Here is a 16,473-nt window from a genome sequence, read left to right as displayed (position 1 = left end):
TGGGACTGTCAGACTCCAAAGAAAATTCCAGGTTTTTGGTTGTTGCATGATATTTGGACAAAATTCTAGAGAAATATGGTGTAAAAGGTAAGCAACTCTATATCTTGAAGCTACATCATATATCTTGGATCTATTGAGTGTCCATTGAATTTTATCCTCCTCTTCTCCTGGTACTATAGATAGCATTCTTTGGGCAACATCTTAAGATAATATTGAATTAATTAGCAATTGATTCCATTGCTTATATGCAGAGAACAGATCTCGAACTAAGAAGATTGAATGTCCAACTTGGGACTGACTTGTAAGAGCTGGTACTAAGAATGGATACAGAAGTGGGAGCCATGGATCTCTAAAGATTCGGATTGCTGTTCTAGAACCAACTCTCCAATTTAACCCCTTTTCAACGACACTTCTACCTGCAAGGTTACTCCTCCATTCCTAAGAAGGTAAGGACCTCAACTCTGCATCTAGAACAGAATTATATCTGAAATATATTTTTTTTAAGATTCTAGATATAAAGAATTGGAATTAGTGGCAATTTTCTAACATTGTTTACCTAAGAGAGCCAAATTTTGTGCATGTAGGTCTTTAAAGCCAAGCCTCTTTCTTTCTTAGCCCTTGTCATTGTATCCCAACTAATCCAAGCCATACGACATTCCGTAGCTTGTTGACCCCACCAGAATTGATTAAGAATGCCATGAATTTCCTTGATTAGATTATATGGAAGTTTGAAACAAGACATAGTATATATCGGGATTGCTTCTCCTACCGCCTTTAGTAATACTTGTCTTCCTCTATTAGATAAGAGACATCATTTCCAGCCTTGAACTTTTTTGATAACCCTTTCTTTGACAGTAGAAAAGGTGGACTTTTTTAATTTATTTACTAAAGAAGGCAGTTTCAAATACTTGTCTTGAGCTCCAATGTGTGAAATATTCATGGTAATAGCAAGTGATGTGCGTATATTATGAAGAGTGTTATTGCTGAAAAAGATTGCAAAATTATTAAGGTTAACTTTTTTGTCACTGAAACTTTCAAAGTCCCCTAATAAATCTAAGATCCTCCCACAATTGTCTTCTGATGCCTTACAGAATAATATAGAATCATCTATAAAAAATAAATGATTAACCTTAAGATATCTTCTTGTAATCTGGATCCCTTGAATGTGCCAGATTTGCTCTACTTTGTGTAGCAAGAAGAAAAGATCTTTTGCACAAAATAGAAAAAGAAAAGGAGATAGAGGGTTACCCTGACGGATGCCTCTATTTGGTTTAAAAAAATCGTATGGTTGGTCTTCCACAACCACAGAGTAAGAAATCGTCGTTACCAATTCATGAATCCAACCTATCTACGTAGAATCAAATCCCATCTTTATCATGATAAACCACAAAAACTGCCACTCAACCCTGTCATATGCTTTACTCATGTCAATTTTAAAGGCCATCTCATACTCTAAACCTCTCTTTTTCTGCTTGAGGTAGTGCATACACTCATGTGCTATCAGGATATTATTTGAAATGTGTTTCTCCTTTAGGAATGCGCTCTGATTAGTGCTAATAAGTTTATTTATACACCCTTATAATATATGAACCAGTATCATATAGATGATTTTGTAGAATACAGAAGATAAACTAATGGATCGTACCTGGGACATATCACAAGCATAAGAAATCTTCGGAATGAGGCAGATGTTAGTGTGGTTGAAACTCCTTAAAATGCGCCCTCCTCAAAAGAAACTTCTAACTGTCTTAAATATATCCTCACCCACAGTATCCCAGTAAAATTGGAATAATTTAGCTGTCATCCCATCTTTCCCTGGAGCACTCTGCGGGTATACACTAAAGGTAGCATTCTTTACTTCCTCAAAAGAGACCAGACGTTGTAGCTTACGGTTGATGCTAGCTGTAACCTTAGGCTCAAAGTCTAAGAAAAAAGGCCCAGGATCCGCCTGATTGGTGGAAGTAAAGATGTCCTTGAAATACTTTTCTGCCATCCTTGCGATGGCTGCATTAGAAGTAGCCCACTCTCCATTCTCAGCCTTGAGTCTCCAAATCTTGTTCCTCCTAGATCTAGCCTTAAATTTTCGATGGAAGAAGCTAGTATTTTTGTCTCCTTCTTTTAGCCATTTAATTCTAGATTTATCCTTTCAATAGAGCTCTTCATTCAAGTAGGCCCTCTCTAATTTTTGCTAAAGTTCTATTCAGGACCTCCCGTTAAACCTGATACCCTCATTTTTTCTAGCTGTCCTATAATTTCATCAATCTATTTTTTAGAATTTGAAAGACTACTCCTCTGTCATATGACCAACCGGTGTCGAACGAGTTTAAGCTTTTGAACTAGTCGAAACATGGGGGAGCCTTCAATTTCTGTGTTCCAAACCTCAGTAATCAAAATTTGGACTGAATCATCCTCACACCATCGGATCTGGAATTTAAATCTTCTTTTTGAACGTTCAGTTTGTGGATTAGTGTAAAAAAGGAGAGGGGCATAGTCAGACTAAGAACTACAAAAAAAGATTGGGATCTAGTGCGCTATCCTTTCCTCTCGTCCGACCGTTAAACTCAGCTATCTCGAGCTCACTGAACACTAACTTAATCCTTATTCTTTTGAGAACTTTTCCTTTAGCTTTGTGTAATTGAGCTTGACTTAGTTGGTTTCAAAGGGGCCCGTGGTAGGCAACCAAGTCTACTAACCTTCACTTCTTTTTTTTCCGGTATTGCTTGTTGAGATCGGCATAAAAGATAGGGATCGGATGGAGTTCTTTCTTTTTAGAATGTATCTGTCGTTCTTGGAGTTGCCGTTTTTGAGTATGAGAATGAAGAAATGAGATCTTTTAGTAAGCGTATTGCACCAGTTTGACTTGGGGCGGTGGTGATTTATCTCGGACAATCTAAGAACTGCTAGATTAGGAAACAGTTGCAGCCATGTTTCTCCCACTAAGATTCTATCTAATCGTTCTTAAATCAATTCCTCTGCTCTCTACCTATTACTCCAAGTGAAAGGTCTACCAATCATTTCCAAGTCAAGTAAAGCATTATCACCAATAAAATAATTAAAATCTGTTATAGAAGACTGTGATTTAAGACTACCTCCACTTTTTTTCACTTTGATCAACAATAGTATTAAAGTCTTCCAAAATACATGAATTATCTTGTTGCTACGGTAAGATTGCTGACGCCTCTTAAAATTGTGTTGAACGGATTTATATAGTTATTTTTATATTGTAATTGTTTATTAATTAATTTATACATATTATATTACTATATACAATAAGTATTTTTAAAAATAATAGTTATTTTTTAAGAAAAATATTAAAAGACTATCATAATTTATTATTTTTTATATTTAATTAATCATTAGTATTTAAAAATATGAGTTAATATATGTTCTTAAATTACTAAATTAAAAAAATTTGAGTAATTGTTAAAAGTGATAATTAAAATCAATAAATTTTAATGACATTTTAATTAATATATATATAAGTCATAAATCCGAGAATATTTCATTTTATGAGCACATATTCTATGATAATAGCAAGTAATCCCCAAAACTTCATTAATATTCCGGGCATGACCCCACCTACCCCAAAACAAGTAGCAAGTCTATCCTCTTCTTCCATCTCAAGTCGCATCTCATTCATTTTCGTTAAACCCTATAAACTCCACTCTCCACACTCTCCACCTGCACGACGACGTCGTTTCTATCCGTATAACCATGAACCCTTCCACCCTCACTCCTTCATCTTCCCGTTCTCTTCTATCACCCTCTCCCTTCCTCCAACCAACAACCTTAAACCACCAACGACGCCGTTTCAGGGTCTCCTTCCCTCGCTGTTCCGATGACCGCACTTCCTCATCCTCTTCTCCCCCTCCGCCGTCCAAACCGCAGAGGGACCTCAAGGGACTCGAAGTCCTCGTTGACAAGTTGTCGCCGCCTGTCAGGCTAGCCACCTCCGCCGTCATCGTTGCCGGCGCTGTCGCCGCCGGGTATGGCCTCGGGACGCGCTTTGGTGGCAGTCGAACTGCCGCGTTGGGCGGTGCTGTCGCTCTAGGCGCCGCCGGTGGTGCCGCAGCGTATGCACTGAACGCCTCTGCTCCGCAGGTTGCGGCGGTGAATTTGCATAACTACGTTGCTGGAATTGATGACCCTTCGAAGTTGAAGAAGGAAGATATTGAAGGCATTGCCAATAGGTTAGTCTCAATTGCTATTAACATTTTTTTTATTTCTGAAATTGTAAGCGTCGATAGTAGTTAAGTCAAACTAATTTGAAAAATGAGAATTTAATTTAATGAAGTACTTTTAGTGCAAAATAAAATGTCATAAACTTAGAAGGAAAAAAAATGCATTTTTAAAATTGATGCTTTACCATTATACAATAGCTACTCGAGTAATTTTTACTCGGTTTAGTTTCTGCTAGAATGGTTCATTGTGAAATTAGCTGACTTTTTTTTTTCCCTTCAGGTATGGTGTGAGCAAGCAAGATGAGGCTTTTAAGGCAGAGATTTGTGATATATACGCCGAGTGAGTACTTTTTTTTGTTGACTTGTTGCTTGTTAGCAGGCTTGGGTAGTGATAATGATTTTGGCTATAGTTATGCATCACATGATTCATTTGCTTGTTTTTCTTTTCCGATGGTTAAAAGGTTTGTGTCGTCTGTCCTTCCTCCTGGTGGTGAGGAACTTAAAGGTGATGAGGTTGATAGGATAATCAGTTTCAAGAATTCCATAGGGATTGATGACCCAGATGCAGCAGCTATGCATATGGAGGTATTCTTGTCTTAATTGTGGACATACATGTGGAAAAGGATTATTCTTTTTCTCTTATTTTGGAGTGAAATCAGTTTTACCTCTTATTAGTTTGTTGCTTCTTGACTGAACCAGATTGGTAGGAAAATCTTCAGGCAAAGGCTGGAAGTTGGGGACCGTGATGCTGATATTGAACAACGCCGGGTAAGTCAGTTGTGGTGCAACTAAATTTTGATACCATGCTGGCTTTAAATTAAATATTTGGAGCTTGACCATTTTTAGTGAGTCTCCAGTGCAGGCGTTTCAAAAGTTGATTTATGTGTCGAATCTTGTATTTGGAGATGCATCATCATTCCTTCTGCCTTGGAAGCGTGTTTTCAAGGTCACTGATTCCCAGGTATCTACTTAATAATTTACTAATTATGTATCAAATGGGGCTCAGTGTATTGTGATTTGTGAGTTGTATTTTTAATTTTCAATGAGGCTAGTATACAAGCATAGATTTATGATCAGGTATTTTTATTTACCTGGAAAGCATGAACTGATTTTCTGCTTGAATTGCACTTTGTGCTGCTTGTTAAAATTGACAAACTGACGTGGATGTGGTCTCATTTCTTATGATTTTATTATTCTTTGCTGTCATTTTTTTCCGTTCGGATTAGTTGTTAATTATTATCTATTTACCAGGTTGAAGTAGCTGTCCGTGACAATGCTCAGCGATTGTATGCTGCGAAGCTGAACTCAGTTGGCAGAGGTAATTGTGAAAGCATCTAGCCTTATTTGGTTTTAAAAGTGCTCAGTTAACTAAAATTTTGTCGTATTGTCAAATTGTCATCTATTTTCTAGTTTAAGTTTGGCTTGTTAATGGGAATATTGTTTGCCAGTTGGTCCAACTTATATTAATGATGAGACATGATTATGTATTATATTCTTATGTTTATTTTTGGTGCAATTATCATATTAACTAAACGCCTAAAAAGGTTCTAGTTATGTTCATTTGCTATGCTGCTCTATGTTTTGTGTTCTCTAAAATTGGTATTATCCAAACAAACGAAATTTATCATATAATAATATTAAGGAGTTGCAAATTGTTTCATCTTCCTTGGTGCTAACCAATAATATTCTTGCCAGATATTAATGCAGGACAACTTGTTGCACTTAGGGAAGCTCAAATTTTATATCGCCTTTCTGATGAGGTGCAATCTCTTATATCTTTCATAAATTTCTAGTGTTCTTGTTGCTATCATATAGTTCTGTGGTGTAGCATAATTTATTCATTAATTTAAAGGAAATTTTCTTTTGAAGGTTGCGGGGAACTTGTTTAGAGAGCACACAAGGAAATTGGTGGAGGAAAATATTACCACAGCGATTGGTGTTCTTAAATCTCGCACTAGAGGAGTGTAAGATTCGTGGTTCTTGAAAGTCTTCTTAAAATCCCCAATGTAATAATGTCCATAGTTTTCTTGACCCAGATATTCTTTCAATTAAGGGACCAGGTCATTGTGGGTTTTTCATTAACAATTGCCCATGCCTACCATGTTAACATTTGCAAAGGATGCTTGCATCTTAAATTTCTAGATATTCTTCTCCTCGCCACTTGTTTGAGTTGTTTCCTTAATTTTACTGTTCATTTCTTAATGTATTCAGATGTTGCAAATTTGAATTTGCCACTTCTAACTGTCTCTATTTCCAGTCCTGGGGTCAGCCAAGCAGTTGAGGAGCTTGATAGGGTATTGTCATTCAATAATTTACTTACCTCATTCCAGCACCAGATAGATGTGGCTCGGTTTGCCCGTGGTGTTGGTCCAGTTTCTTTAATAGGTATCTTGACTATCTGTTGTTATGTTATTTATTTACCTTTGATCCTGTTTTATTCTTTTACTTTGCAATTGTGATGTTAACTTCAATCAATATGTGGCATAGGTGGTGAGTATGACGGTGATAGAAAAATAGAGGACTTGAAACTTCTTTACAGGGCATATGTTTCAGATGCTTTATCTGGTGGGCGCATGGAAGATAATAAGGTAAATGGCCATAATATTCTAGTGTAAAGCAAATGTGTACTTTGTTGATAAACTAAGATATTTTTGAACTTGAGTTAGGGTCCATGTTCTCCTAGGATTTATTTTGGTTGAACAGTTCATTTCCTGAAAAAATTGTATCGGATCATGCGGAAGATATTGATATATGGACTGGATAAATTAAATTTCAGTTTAGATTGCTATATATTGATGCCATGCTTTCTTAAAATCATATAACTTAAAATTTTACTTACACTTCCTATTGGTGTAAGCCTCCTGCATTTTTGTTTCTGTCTACCATGTTTCAATCTTCCTCTTGACACCAAATTCTGATTGAACAGGTTTTTCAATACATGCTAGTGAGTCCTTGTTAACCATAAATTCATGTCAATTTTTCAATTGAAGTATTTATTTTCAGAACTTCAGTGTAAGGTAGTTAGTTGTTTATGGTGGGTATATTTTAGCTTCATAAAACAATTCTTGGGTCCTTGCTTAGCTTTATATCAGGTGGATTATGTGCTGTTAAGTTGCACAAGCATAAGATTTCAACTTAAATATAGTACATGCAGTCTAATTCTGATTTCATGAATCAGCATTTAGTCAAGCAAAGCCACATAACTTTGTGCTGAAAAGCATGATATTCATTACTCTATAAGTTGTTATTGGTTTGAGATGGAAACTTGATCTATGTAAACATTCATTAATATGTTTACAACTTATTTCAGATTGCTGCGCTAAATCAATTGAGAAATATATTTGGATTGGGCAAACGCGAGGCAGAAGCCATTTCACTTGATGTTACATCCAAGGTATATCGTAAACGACTTGCACAGTCTGTCACAGATGGCGAGTTAGAGATGGCAGATAGCAAAGCAGCATTCCTTCAAAAGCTATGTGATGAATTGCATTTTGATCCAGAAAAGGCCGGTGAACTTCATGAAGGTAAGACTTACTCTTATATCTTCTGTCATGTTCACAGGAGGTTTTAGAGAATATCAGGCTTGAATTATTAAACACTTTATGATTTGTAAGTTCCAATTAGTTCCAATTCATGTGTGGATTGTAGCAAAAAATATACATGCATGTGATTATTAGTCTTACTTTTAACATGATGTGGCTGTTACATTTGCTTTTCTTTTTAAATTCTTAATTACTTCATTAAAATGCAATCTAACTATATCTTCTCATTTAAAGAAATTTACCGGCAAAAGCTTCAGCAATGTGTGGCTGATGGGGAGCTCAGTGAGGAAGATGTTAAAGCTTTGTTGAGGCTACGTGTGATGCTGTGTGTACCTCAACAGACTGTTGAAGCAGCTCATGCAGATATCTGTGGCAGTTTGTTTCAAAAGGTATATTGAATGAGAGAAAAGATGTATCTAATTGTTATTGAATCAGTCATGCATTGTTAATTCTCACTTATATAAACCAATAACCAATATTTGTATATATAGTAAAGTACCTAATTAACGCCTCTGACTCTCCAATAGAATCGGTTATAACAGAATCATATTTGACCAAGTTAAGTGTTGTCTTCTTAGTGCTTATCCCTACATTTATTGATATATATTACTAATCTAATTCATGCATCTTCTTCAATAGGTTGTCAGAGAAGCAATTGCATCCGGGGTTGATGGATATGATGCTGAAACCAAGAAATCCGTACGAAAAGCAGCACATGGCTTGCGACTTACCAGGGAGACTGCTATGTCTATTGCAAGCAAGGCAGTGAGTATCCATTTGTCAGGACATTTATTCTCAATTTTAGAATTTGAATAGGCTTATAACTTGCTAGCTGTTTCTGTATCATTACAGGTAAGGCAGATATTTATTAACTACATAAAACGTGCACGATCAGCAGGAAGTCGTACAGAGTCTGCGAAGGAACTGAAGAAGATGATAGCTTTCAACACCTTGGTGGTGACTCAGTTGGTGGAGGACATTAAAGGGGAGTCGGCTGATGCCTCAACTGAAGAACCAGTGAAGGAGGACATTGTTGTGACAACAGAAGATGAAGAATGGGATTCAATTCAAACACTCAAAAAAATTAGACCAGACAAAGAACTCGTGGAAAAATTGGGAAAGCCTGGCCAGACAGAAATTACTCTTAAAGATGACCTTCCAGAAAGGGACAGGACTGATCTTTACAAGACGTACTTACTTTACTGTCTAACCGGTGAAGTGACAAGGGTTCCATTTGGTGCTCAGATCACTACAAAGAAGGATGATTCAGAATATATTTTTCTAAATCAGCTCGGTGGGATCCTGGGATTGAGTGGTAAAGAAATAGTTGAAGTACATAGGAGTCTAGCCGAGCAAGCATTTAGGCAACAAGCTGAGGTAATTTTAGCTGATGGACAATTAACGAAGGCCAGGGTGGAGCAGCTTAATAACCTGCAGAAGCAAGTAGGTTTACCTCAAGAATATGCTCAGAAAATAATCAAGAGTATAACCACCACAAAGATGGCAGCGGCCATTGAAACTGCTGTGACACAAGGAAGGCTCAATATTAAGCAGATTAGAGAACTTAAGGAAGCCAATGTTGAGTTAGACAGCATGGTATCCGAGAACTTGAGGGAGACCCTCTTCAAAAAAACTGTTGAGGATATTTTCTCATCAGGCACCGGAGAGTTTGATGAGGATGAAGTATATGAAAAAATCCCGATGGATCTCAACATTAACAAAGAGAAAGCAAGAGGGGTTGTTCGTGAGCTCGCACAAGCTAGATTAAAAAACTCGCTTGTCCAGGCCGTGTCGCTATTAAGACAGAGAAAACATCCAGGAGTGGTAAGTAATTTTCTAAAGCTTCATGTATACTTGTGCGAATATATTTCTGGATTCGGTCGTTACAGATAGACATAGTCAATGTGATTGCTTTGTGCCTTTGATTGCATGTGCAGGTTTCTTCTCTCAATGATTTGCTGGCTTGTGACAAAGCAGTACCTGCACAACCGCAATCATGGGAAGTGCCAGAGGAACTTGCTGATTTGTACACTATATACTTGAAGAGTGATCCGGCTCCTGAGAAATTGGCGCGATTGCAGTATCTGCTTGGCATAAGTGATTCTACAGCAGCTGCTCTTAAGGATGTTGGAGATGCTTTGCTCAATAGTACTGCTGAGGAAGAGAACTTTGTATTCTGAGTGTTGTATTAAAATGTTTGCCATTAGGCATACTGGTAGCTGCCACAAGTCTGCCATTTTTTGTTCAGCAGTAGTGAAAGAGAAACGATTATGATGTAATTCTTCAGAATAAAGATGATCGCAGTGTTAGGTGTTGAAATTTCTGATAAGCATTATATTGTAAGTGTTAAATTAATAGGTTGCGGTATTTTTCTTTTTGATTATAATGACTAATGAGTGAAGATGAGTAAAATTACTGTCAAACTATACCGTATCCTATTTTTCCTCTCAAAATTTTTGTAACGTTTATACTCCCCTTCTATTTGGGTCGTGATAACATATGTATTTTCATCATTAGCCTACATCACAATTTGTGTGGAGACAATATTCTGTAATCTGTAGCATTGGGAGGGTAAAGTGTAATCTCAGAGAAATATTGTGTATTTATTTTGCTTTGAATGTTGAATTGATATAGATTTTTTCATCAATGGACGAGATGTGGAATTTTTCAATTACTCTCTTCTGGTTTTAGAAATGTGCATAATATCATTGGATTAGTTGTTCTTTGATGAGTGAGATAATGGGTTCTTATATAAAGTAGACTAATATTGTTTCTTCATAAAACATTAGTTTGATTACGAGAAAGTGATATTGTTTTAAATGTGATCCATTCAAAAATTAATACCTAACATGTTATTTCTTTTTTATTGATTTATAACTATACTTTATCATAAAGTATAAAAATAGTATTCCATAATAACAAGCACCATTTGAAATATGTATAATTTTTTAAAAAAAAATTCTATATGTTTTAGAACATACATATTTATAGCATGGAAATAGTCTCCTCGACAAAAAGGATAATGTTGAACAACACCATAGATAAAATAGTATATTAGAAAATCAACGCAATTGTTTAAACAAAAATGTTATGTAGAGGTGGCAATGAAGTGGATAGGAACGGATTTTTGTCCTATTCGATCCTATTTTATTATACAATAATTCGCATGTAACCTGTTTTGCTTCTATTTATGGTAGTAAGAAGTTAAATTTTAATCCGCTTTTCGTAAGTACTCATCCTATCTCTATAATTATTAAAATCTATTAAATATAATTAAATTTTAAAATTTATATAGCCATCATTACATATATAATATAAATTAAAATAAAAACTTAAATATGATACAATGTTATTAATTATTTTACATATATATATATATATATATATATATATATATATATATACACACCAGGGCAAAGAGGGATAAGTATCACTTAAACTCGATTCTGTTCCACCCTGCACCGAGGCCGGTAGGGACAACGTAGATACTCGTATGTTCGGATAGTGTTGTGGTGTTGCCATCTTTATTACTATGTGCTCATTAAAATTAGTCATCATGCATTTGTATATAAATATATACATTGTTTAACTTATTTTTAATGTATATTTTATATTTTAATATATATTTTATATTAATAACTAATTTTTGTGATTAATTTTAATACACCTAACATAATTGTTGTCTAAATATATATAACACCATCTAAATTGATAGAATATTATTATACGTAAAAATATACTAACCATGCTGGATTCCACTTTTTTTTGTGCCACTAAATAAAATAGGAAAAAATTAAATTAATTAAATTTATTCTAGAAGAAGCCAAAAAAGTATAAATTATACGATTGGAAGAATTTTAAATGTTTCTAAAATACATATGTTTCAATAGTTTTATTTATTGATTTTAATTATAAAAAATATAATATATATTAATTAAAATTACTGAAACATCAGTGTTTTAGAAATATTTATGAAGATTCTTGATGATTTAGAGAAGAAGAAGAGTTGAATCTATGACCTTCATCTTAAATAATAAATTCTCAAATTAGAAACTGAAACTTTGCTTATGTTTAGACGACTGAAAGAATGATTATGTAGGAGATAATTTTATTGTTTCATAAATCGTAAAAAATAGAATCAGAACAAGGAAGAAAAAGATGATCCAATCATGTATCTTGGTTCAGCTATCTTGTGCAATGCAACCTATATCTAATCTCCACCACAGTAATAGTGAAATTTTTACTATCTTTTCAAATATTATATACACCATTTTTGAGATAATTATCACGGATCGTATAGAGTATTCACTCTTGTTTTTTTTAAACTAAAACAACATAATATTGGCAGGTTTTTCAAAAAAATAATTAATTTTTTATTCGGTGCGATTTTCAAAAATTTGGCTAGGTTACCAGCTTTCACCAAATCCAAGCGGACCAAATCAGATTTTAGAAAGACTCACGTAATTATCAGTTTGTACACCAAAAAAAACATAATCATCAATCTAATTTTCTATAAATATGTATAAATATGAGATTAATTAAAGTGATAACTATTTTAACTTTTAATTACAAAGTATTAGATTCAAATCTTAAAAATAATAAAATAGTTTATATAAATTATATTGAATGAATTATACATAGTAGATAATAAGTAACTATTCAATATGATTTTTCTCTTTCCTAAATTTACAACTACATAAAAAATGAGATTACAATAATGCTCTCCTAAAAAAATTAGTTTGTTCTTCCATATCCCATTATTCAATTTTTTTAATTTCAATGATAGTGATAAAAGTTTAATTTAAGATTTTTCATCACAAACATATTACTATTTAATATTTATTGAATATAATTTTTTTAATTGAGTTTTTTTTTTTCAATTGAGTTTATTTTTTATAAGCAAATATAAAAAATATTATACATGAACTAATTTTTTTTAGGTAATAACATCAACTAAGTTTTTAATAACCAAGTCCAATCAAAATAAGTCGATAATTTATTGGCCGAAAATCGTACCCAAACCAAGGTGAGTTATATGTTGCACCTGTCAACATGAAAAGAAGGATGCTCCTCGTTCTTTCTGCAGTGATGTCACACCTGATGGAGTGCCACGTGTAGAAGATGAGCGACGAGAAGGCATGTGTTATAATCTAACTATTCATTTTCATTAGGGGAGTGGATCCTCTCCAGTGAATAAAAAATTGGATGGTGTGCAGTGTTTAATTTAACTATTTATCATTTTCTCTTATTTATTTTTGGTCCCACTATTAAAATTAAAGATGAGAGATTATACTGTATTTTGTCGAGTGTTAAAAAAACTGGAAAGGATCCATTTCCATGTGTTAGGGCCTCTTTTGACCGGTGAATGAGGGGAGTGGTTTGTGGGTTAATTATAATTTAGCTCCCATTGGGCGCTGGTTTACAAATGTTAAAAATTCATGGGTAAGGGCTGAAACCCAAGTTTTGGTGGGCTGCCGTATTTGTTTGGTCTACTTTGGGACCTATAGTGTATTAAAATTTGTGAGCTTAATTTTTTTGAATCCGAAAACATAAAATTACAGAAGTGAATGGGAAAAAAATTTTCAAAATGGAAAATGACTTGTAAGAACCCAAACTTAAGAGAATACGTTGAAACCCTTAAAAAGTATGCACTTAATTTCGAATGGACAATAAATGTTATATATAGGGGCATTTAGTTCATATTGTAAGAGTGGTAAGAGTTCAGTCTGAAGTATAAGAGATGGAGAAGAATATGCAACGATTCTTATTCTTTGCTGTTACAAAGGGTCATAAGCCTGGTGTATACACGAGTTGGGAGGATACGAACCAGTAAGTTGTAGACTTTACCTCCAACGGCAGCGGGAAGAAATTGGCTACCTCCAGTGGAGGCAATCCTTTCTGACCAATCGTATCATGTAAGTTTCGTGAAATTATTTTCATTTTTTGTTAAGTAGTGTATTTATGAAATTATTCAATGTAGTAATGGAATGTGATGTTGTTCAATTTGCAGATTTGTAAGTGTTGTTTATTCTGTACATTTTATGTTCTGTTGTTATTCTTTTTAGGATTGAAAATTAATTAATTTTTCGGTTTTTTGTGCCATGAATTTGCAAAAGGGCTTCCTGTAATTTCGGCCGAGGAGCTTAATGCGGATTTTGCGATTGTAAGCAGCATGGAGGAGTGGTTGCTGAAAGTTTGCTTGGATGCAGAGATTCCTTGCCCCTATTTTGTCAAGGTGGAATGATTTGTCGGAGACCAAAGGCCGTTCTTTGGCTTCACGGTTGTTATTCTTGGTCATCCATTTGAGATAGAGCTATTCGTAACTGGTCGTTTCTCGATTGTTGAAAAAACTGCAAGAGAATATGCTGCTTATGAGATGCTATGCGTCATGCTTGAGGTAACTAGAAAAATATTCGGGATTATAACTACACAAAGGTGAAGTTTTTTGGCGACTCAAATAATGTGCTTTGGGCCAAGGTAAGTCAATTGGAAGAATCTTACGAGAAGCTAAAGGCCAGTTACGAATCACTTGTACGACGCCATGTGGAAGGAGAAAGAGTGTGATCTGTGTGTTGTTTATGTGTTGTTGGTTATTGGTTATGTTGTAATTGTTAAGTTATGTTGTCTGTCTTTTATGTTGGTGATTAAAGCGCAAAAGAACTCTATTTAAGCTTTATTTTGTTGTTGAATGGCATGGTTTAGTAGATAATCCCCGAATTGCGTGGTAATTGATGATGATGGCATGATTAAGGGGCTTAGTTTATAATTGAATGAAATACCGTTGCTGTCAAAATGAATTTATTTTCCCCTGCATTTTTTTGTCATTATTTGTAGAGGACAGTGGTTGTCTTAAATGTTAGTAGAGATATGCCTCACATAAGAAGAAGATCACATTGACTGTGATTTTGTCTTTTTTCTTCCATTGCTCTGGACCTGTTGTTACACAACCCTGTGGTTACACAGCGTACAGATGAAAATTTTTGTTGGCTTGCTTTTGCAATACATGTTCTGTTGTGGTCAGGTGTCATAAATAGAGGATGAGGACCACTTCGACCTCACCCCTACCGTTTATGATGATGAAAAATGGATTAACAGCAAAAAGAACTAAAATGACTTTTAAATAATTATATAATACTGAGATTATGACACTTAAGTTGGAATAACTATATGATTTTATGCATAATCTGAAGATTACATAAACTGATACAAGATATGGTTAAAAACTTAAGAGCCTACTTCAATGCAGGTAAGACATTGTGGTAGGTTAAAAGCCTACTTCCTAAGCTAAGTAAAGAACCAAAATGGTAATGAAGAAAATTAGAATACAAGGGTAGGAAATTTGTTGCTGCTGTATTTGGTTAGGTCGGTTGGTTGGTTTGACAGAGAATTGGGTGGTTGTCTGCATGTTCATTCGGACAATCACCCTGTATGTTTTCATCCCAGGGGAGTATTTGGTCAACAAGCAGCGGTGGGGTCTGCTAAATGGTTGGTGGTTGATTTTGATGCAGTAGAATACCATTGTCGATGAGTTGATTTTGATGATGTCCACACCGAGAAATTGTTCCCATGCCATAGAAGCTTTCTCGAACGTGTCATAAGACTTATAGAGGTTCCCGCTAAACATATAACCAAGAGCATCTAAATCTATTGATCGTATGAGTATTTGATTTGTCGGTGTGCTCGGAGAGTATAATGTCCGAGTCCTCAATCCTAATGATACAATAGCACATTGCAAAAAATCAGGCAACCGTGATAAACTCTGCACATGCAACCGCTCCTAACAATTATTGGAGCAAACCAATTTTTGTCTGAAATGAATATTACAGGATTTGAAAATTGTAGATGTGTACATTAATGGCCACCATGAGTAATGACTAGTAACTGACCTCCCAACGAAGGGCACCGTTGGGAACAGAAATAAGTTCATTATTATACAAGTAATCAACTTGATGAAAGTTAGTTTCTAATGAAAAAAATTCAGTCTTCTCACTTTTTGTCATGAAATTCTTTTTTCTCTATTCACCACTAAGAATTGAAAAAAGAACAAAAGAAAACACAAATAGACAATGAATTCTTTCATATTAGTGTTGGGCCCATTTTTACACTTATGAACTAAGGTTAATAACTCTCTGCCCATTTCTATTTGTAAAAGACACGAATTTGAAGATTCTTGTAACATGAACATGAACAGCAGTTTTCTAATATACACAAAAAATTATATTAAATTTATGTGGTATCAGAAGGTAGGTTATGAGAATTATGATTTTCCATGAATGATAATTGTATATATAACGATAATAATAGTTCAAATGCAAAATTAACTAAGCATGACCATACCGTGGAAGTAAGATAGTATGTGTGAATACATTATTGCATATATATACACTACATGATAATGAATAATGATAAAAGAATTAGTGATTTTGCTTTTCCGAAATATATATGACGTAGTGGTATATGAATTTGATCATACATGCATGTGAGATTTTGTTTTTCGTGGCTTTGTGTCATCAAATTTTTTAGATTAAAAATTAAACTGAAAAGGTTTTGCGACTATTTGTAAGCTTAAACTAATTTTGGGATTCACCAAGGATCGAACTCTTAACCTTTTAGATCTAGCGCTCTAATACCATGTCATGATACCACTCATCCCAAAAATTTCAACTAATAAGAAAAGATAACTATATCTCTAATACTCCCTAAACTTCCATTGTACACATTGTATAAATATTTCATTGGCTCCTCAT

The 16,473-nt window shown here is 34.5% G+C and overlaps 1 protein-coding gene across 1 annotated transcript; it reads left to right on the top strand.

The window, feature by feature from the left end:
* The first annotated feature begins 3,620 nt into the window (after positions 1-3,620).
* LOC130940985 (protein TIC110, chloroplastic) lies at positions 3,621-10,081 on the top strand. Its single transcript, XM_057869310.1, has 15 exons — positions 3,621-4,190; positions 4,462-4,521; positions 4,643-4,766; positions 4,881-4,949; positions 5,044-5,142; positions 5,433-5,499; positions 5,877-5,941; positions 6,051-6,145; positions 6,439-6,566; positions 6,669-6,769; positions 7,492-7,708; positions 7,961-8,115; positions 8,366-8,491; positions 8,579-9,550; positions 9,664-10,081. The coding sequence occupies exons 1-15, from the start codon at positions 3,715-3,717 to the stop codon at positions 9,904-9,906; spliced, it is 2,997 nt and encodes a 998-aa protein (XP_057725293.1). The 5' UTR covers positions 3,621-3,714; the 3' UTR covers positions 9,907-10,081.
* Positions 10,082-16,473: the final 6,392 nt, after the last annotated feature.

Source organism: Arachis stenosperma, chromosome 7 (genome assembly GCF_014773155.1).
Source record: "Arachis stenosperma cultivar V10309 chromosome 7, arast.V10309.gnm1.PFL2, whole genome shotgun sequence".
Lineage (NCBI taxonomy): Eukaryota > Viridiplantae > Streptophyta > Magnoliopsida > Fabales > Fabaceae > Arachis > Arachis stenosperma.
The sequence above is the reverse complement of the archived record's forward strand: the minus strand, read 5'-3'. Positions and strand labels throughout refer to the sequence as shown.

What these genes read in the sequence shown, in the direction of transcription:
- LOC130940985 (XM_057869310.1), top strand. Translation starts at nt 3,715, where the DNA reads ATGAACCCTTCCACCCTCACTCCTTCATCTTCCCGTTCTCTTCTATCA. An exon ending in TGGTCCAGTTTCTTTAATAG is followed by an intron (nt 6,567 to 6,668) that starts GTATCTTGACTA and finishes TATGTGGCATAG; the next exon opens with GTGGTGAGTATGACGGTGAT. An exon ending in GGCCGGTGAACTTCATGAAG is followed by an intron (nt 7,709 to 7,960) that starts GTAAGACTTACT and finishes TCTCATTTAAAG; the next exon opens with AAATTTACCGGCAAAAGCTT.